The sequence below is a fragment of the Neophocaena asiaeorientalis genome, unplaced genomic scaffold (genome assembly GCF_003031525.2).
Source record: "Neophocaena asiaeorientalis asiaeorientalis breed wild unplaced genomic scaffold, Neophocaena_asiaeorientalis_V1.1 scaffold961, whole genome shotgun sequence".
In the NCBI taxonomy this organism is placed as follows: domain Eukaryota; kingdom Metazoa; phylum Chordata; class Mammalia; order Artiodactyla; family Phocoenidae; genus Neophocaena; species Neophocaena asiaeorientalis.
The window spans coordinates 1446-7358 of record NW_020173916.1 but is presented as its reverse complement, the minus strand read 5'-3'; the positions used below and the strand labels follow the sequence as shown (position 1 = coordinate 7358).

The window sequence follows — 5913 nt, the reverse complement described above, 5'->3', positions numbered from 1 at the left end:
TAGCCTGTGCTCCGCGGCGGGAGAGGCCACAGCAGTGAGAGGCCCGCGTACCGCAAAAAAAAAAAAATAAATAAATAAATAAGTAAAATAAAATAAAATAATTAATTAATTTTTAAAAAACTAAACGGGCACAGAACATTAGTGTATACTTAAAAAGAACACACAAACTGAAGGATGTACATCAGATAATACAGGGGTAGAGAGGAGAGTAAGTGTGGGGAATGATAAAAAGGAATGAATGAAGGAATGAAAGAATAAACAAGCAAGAAGAAGTCCTGCCAGCACGGCGCAGTGGTTACAATCATGGAGACCGAAGCCATCTGCCCGGGTTTGAATCTGTGCTGCACCACTTACTAGCCATGCTCTTGGATGAATTATTCACCTCTCTGGAACTTGGCTTTCTCATCTTCAAAATGGGGTTAATAATAGTTCCTACTTCATATAAAGTTGCTATGTGGGTTAAATGAATTAACACTGATATTCATGAACACTTAGAACAGCTCCTAGCAAACAGTGAGTACTACATGTATGTTTGTTAAACTTAAAAACATAGATGATAATAATACACACACGAACCGAGGAATCTGTACAACTCAAATGTCTCCATTTGACTAACTGTGACTTTAAAATATAGCACACAATCATCGTACAGCTGTGGGGCTACGCGATTCCAGCTTGGTGCGATGAACTCACGGCAACAGTCCCCTGAAAGTGCATCTGCATTGATCGTATCTACCAAGGGGAAGATTCTGAAACCAGGAACCCAAACTGTTAGGTAACGCACTGACTAGTCCTACTAGTAATTATTTAATCCTGGAATCTCATATAAGCAAGAGGAAGAAAGCATGGTGAGGCTTATAAGAGATAGCCTAATTTCCATCTTTCTCTGTCAGCGACATCACCATTTTCCTAGTAATCCCGGTCTAAATCCTTGCAGGCATCACTGACTAATCTCTTTTATTAAGGACACTAGGCATTATTGGGGAATCAAAGAAAAATCAGGCTGATTTTTTTCCTTCAAATGTCAGGTATTATTTATTTTCAGTATCTAGTAAGTCAATAAGCCTGCCTGTTTACCTGCCATGGAAGTGTTTCTTGCATCTATCCCACCCTCTGTTTCCACGGTAGCCACTGTAGTTCAAAATCTCACAAATTGGTTACCTCATACCAGTCTGTCCTTACTGTGATGTACTTTAGAAACACTCTGTTGGTGTGCCCATCATTGTGACAAATTAAAGGTAAAAAAAGAAAAATAGATACAAGCCAGAAATAGTATATTAGGTAGTAACTAGGTCACACCTAAATGCCCATCGACGGACGAATGGATAAAGAAGATGTGGTACATATATACAATGGAATATTACTCAGCCATAAAAAGGAACGAAAATGGGTCATTTGTTGAGACGTGGGTGGATCTAGAGACTGCCATACAGAGTGAAGTAAGACAGAAAGAGAAAAACAAATATCGTATATTAACGCATATATGTGGAACCTAGAAAAATGGTACAGATGAACTGGTTTGCAGGGCAGAAATTGAGACATATGTAGAGAACAAACATATGGGGACCAAGGGGGGAAAGTGGCAGGGGCAGGGGGGTGGTGTGATGAATTGGGAGATTGGGATTGACATGTATACACTAATATGTATAAAATGGATGACTATAAGAACCTGCTGTATAAAAGAATAAATTAAATTAAATTTAAAAATTAAAAAAAAAAGTGAACCAAATGGATTTGGGTCCAACGTGGCTATGAAGATAAAGTACCCTCCCCTGGAATAAATATACAGACAGCAAGACATCTGAACCCTGTCTGAGGTCAATGACAAATTCTTGCTTCTCGACAGATGTTTAGAGACATAAAAGACCCTTGGAGATTTTGGGGGCTTAGAGGTGGGCGAATATCAAAGGGGCAACTGGGAGACTTCCCTGGTGGCGCAGTGGTCAAGAATCCGCCTGCCAATGCAGGGGACACGGGTTCGCGCCCTGGTCCCAGAAGATCCCACATGCCGCGGAGCAACTAAGCCCATGCGCCACAACTACTGAGCCTGCGCTCTAGAGCCCACGAGCCACAACTACTGAGCCCGCATGCCACAACTACTGAAGCCCACACGCCTAAAGCCCGTGCTCCGCAACAAGAGAAGCCACCACGATGAGAAGCCCACTCACCGCAATGTAAAGTAGCCGCCGCTCGCCGCAACTAGAGAAAGCCCGCGCACAGCAATGAAGACCCAACGCAGCCAAAAATTAATTAATTAATTAATTTTTTAAAAGGAGCAACTGGGCATTTGTTATGAAAACAGTGAGGTTTTTGAACAGTCACTGCTGTGGGTTCAGAAGTGAAGCAGGGAAAGTAGACAGTAGGAAGAAGTCAGAGACCTAACCCTGGGCAGGAACCCCATTAGGAACAGCGTGGGGTCGTTGGCCTCTGGGAAGAATCAAAAGCAGGGCCTGCTTCTCCGGTGGCCTCCTGACACAAAGCCCTCGGGCCTGGCTCAGGACACATGGCACGTCCTCTCCATTACCACTGCTGGACATTGCATCAATTCTCAACATGCTAACAACCAAGAAACAGTGGTTGGGGAGTCGAGGGTCATAATTTTCTCCATTTTCCAAATTTTCTTCAGCAAATGCCATACCGCTTTTACAATGTAGAACTTGAAAGATAAAATTAATTAGGTGTGAAAAAAATCAAATTTGCCAATTACAGACTCATGTGGATCGGAGGTTCCTCTTGTCAAATGTCAAAACCAGCTGGGAGTGTCACTGGATTGCCAGTAACTTCCTCAAACAATACTGCTGTCATTTTAATACCAAACTAACATTAGGACACAATGGAAGTTTGGGTTATGGGAGAGAAGAAAGTAATTTCTAAGGATCGGACAGGACAGGTGTGGGCAGGATTCAGCGGTAGGTGGCTTTGCACACCCAGGAAGGGAGGGGATGGAGGAGGGATACAATGGGAATGTGCTAACCATAAAAGTGATCCATTTTTAAATCACACGGAAAAAAAGGAAGAAACCCTTTCCTCCTTGACTCTCCCGTATGAGAAAAGCTCCTTGCTACCAAGACCAAGAACTCCACCTGGTGCCATTGGTAAGAGAGTGCTAATGGGGGAGCCTGTGTCACTGCCCACAACTTCAAACTGTGCCGTGCAGGAGTCTAGGGTGCCCCCTTGGGAACTGCCTGGTACTGGCTCTCATTTCAGGCAGAAAAGTTCTGCTTCACCTGACTTCTCTCTAAGATTTCTACTTAAGGTTCCATGGGTGGGAGCGTGCGAAATGGGTGGTGAAGGGGGAGTCAAAGGTACAAACTTCCCGTTATAAAATAAATAAGTCCTAGGGCTGTAATGCACAGCATGGTGACTATGGGTACCACGGTTAATAATACTGTACTTCATATTTGAAACTTGCTAACAGATTAGATCTTAAAAGTTCCCATCACAAGAAAAAAAGGTTTGTAACTATGTGTGGTGATGGATGTTACTTGTGGTGATCATTTCACAACATATACAAATACTGAATCATTACACTGTACACCTGAAACTAATGTAATGTTATATGTCAGTTATACCTCAATTTAAAAAAAAAAGATTTTCTTTTAAAAAAAGATGTGCAACTAAAGTATAAGAGTATATATACTTTTTCAGCCCAGTCATCTGAGCTGAAAAAGTATACAAACTGGAATACAGTATATGTATATATGAAAGACTATTACATTACACAATTCAAACAGTCTTACTTTCAAACAGTGCTTAAAACTGTATGACGGGTATCGATCAGAGCCTTCTCTGCTTTCAACACGCCTTTTACAAAAAACAATGGCTTTTTCGTACAAGAAAAGGTGCCGCTGCATTGGCTTGAATCTAGCAAAATCCTTCATCTTTGTAGCACCTTTCTTGTGTCCAATCCAAACGCTGAATGCACCCTGCGTTATCATCTTGCCCAGCTCATTTAAGTTTCCCTGGAATGGAAAACCCAAACTCATTAGTACAAGGCAGAGCAACATTCAGATCTCTGACATCAATATTACAGTGTTTAGATTGAGTTACTAAAACCCTGAAGCGTATATTTATAGTTTTTAAAGTTTCATTCATCATAACTTTTCACAGGAAAACATGCCATGTGTCACCCAGTTACAAAATGACTGTGGGACCAGGAGATAGAAGAAGCCTCCTTTTCCCTGGCTTCATGTTTCCATTACTTCCTCAATCCTAATCGGTAAATGACCTCTCCCAGTCCAAGTTTTCCCACGGAGGGCAGTTAACTCTAAAGATTTGATCTCTTTCTTCCATCTCTATCCTGGACTGAGGCAAAGAGCAATTCTGGGACCATATGCCTCCTTAGAATAGACCCAAACATTCCAGCAAGCGGGATCTCCCAAGGTCTGCACTTGGGGGTAGGCCTTGTTAGGGACAAGGGGAATGTCGTAAATCCATCTGGCTGCTGATCTGAAGCCAATTTTCCACTTAGCATCATAAGTAATAATGCTGACATTCGGATCCTTCATTTGTCTGCCTCTTACATCTTATTTCTCAGTTGATTCCAGGAGAGGAAGAAAGAGATGTTAACATGCTTACCCTGTAAAACTGCAACAATCGCTATGATCTACTTACGATATAGCCATTTATTGCAATCTGATGCATTGAGTCATTAACTGACTTCAGTAAATCCAGTATCATGTCAAGTGCCTCCTTTAATTGTACAGATCCTTCGCAGTCTTTGCTATATTTTAATAGCTCCTGTAATTAGAAGTCAAGAATTAATATTAGGCTGATATTAATAACTGGAGAAAATGAATACATTTTTGGCTAACACGCTTTCGAGGAGGAATCCAAAGATAATGGCAGTTTTTCGAGTAATTTCTTTCATATGCTATTTGTCACATTAATACTATATTTAATAACAATGTCAAAACTGGGGAAGAAATGGAATAGTGACTAAACAGTAGAAAGCAAAGGGCATTCAATGCTTCTGGAGCTGGAGAACTATAGGTATTAGGACACGCTAATACCATAGAACGTTGTAAAAAGACATTTTGAAACAGGCTATGTTGTATTTATACTTAACGTGACATTTTTGGAATCCTTTCACATTTCTCAGAGGTGTGCCATCTTCATTTTTCATTGAGAAGGCCCACAGGAAATACAGTCTCAAAACTATATTTGTTTAGTTCTGCTTAACAACAGTAAAAGTTCTGCAGTCAGGGTTATCCATATATCAGTGTAACTTGTATGGACGATTGAATAGCTAGAAGCATTGATTCAACTGCTAAATCCAGCTGTCCCAGTCAGGAAGCCTACCTATTTCTAGTGCTTACTAGTCAGCTGCTTCCGTTTTAATGGCTTTGCCACATTTGACCCAAAGAAGTAAGTAAAGAAAGAAACAAATGTTTCATGCAATTACCTTCAACAGTAACTGGTATTTAGTAATCCGTTGCACTGGTTTCAGTAAATAGGAATCTAGACCAAGTCTGTGTTTTAATTTTCTTTGACATTCCTGTCATTAAAATACAATGATCAATAAATTTAAATTGACATTTACCTATGAAAATGTCAAATGTTCATTGATTAGACCCAATGCACGCATGTTTCTTACATCTCAAGGTAAAGTTACCAGAAAAATTGCTGTTATATATGGTATGGAAATTGTAAGAGGCAGTATGTCTAAAACACTACAGTAAACTTTATTTCAAGGATCGGAGGGGTAGAAAATCCTCAAATTTCAAAGACTAAAAAGTTTTTATATATAAATTCACAATGATGTAGAATGCTTAAAGAGTAAGAAAGCAGGGCTTCCCTGGTGGCGCAGTGGTTGAGAGTCCGCCTGCCGATGCAGGGGACGCGGGTGCGTGCCCCGGTCCGGGAAGATCCCACATGCCGCGGAGGGGCTGGGCCCGTGAGCCATGGCCGCTG

The 5913-nt window shown here is 41.0% G+C and overlaps 1 protein-coding gene across 1 annotated transcript in view; it reads right to left on the bottom strand.

The window, feature by feature from the left end:
- The window catches only part of MCF2 (MCF.2 cell line derived transforming sequence), a gene marked incomplete at its 5' end in the record, with an annotated part of 18577 nt that extends 13080 nt beyond the window's left edge, over nucleotides 1-5497 (bottom strand). The window contains 3 exons of the mRNA XM_024751900.1: nucleotides 3741-3962; nucleotides 4615-4740; nucleotides 5405-5497. Coding sequence (XP_024607668.1) covers nucleotides 3741-3962; nucleotides 4615-4740; nucleotides 5405-5497 — 441 coding nt within the window. The remainder of the gene's footprint in view (nucleotides 1-3740; nucleotides 3963-4614; nucleotides 4741-5404) is intronic.
- Between the last annotated feature and the right edge of the window lie 416 nt (nucleotides 5498-5913).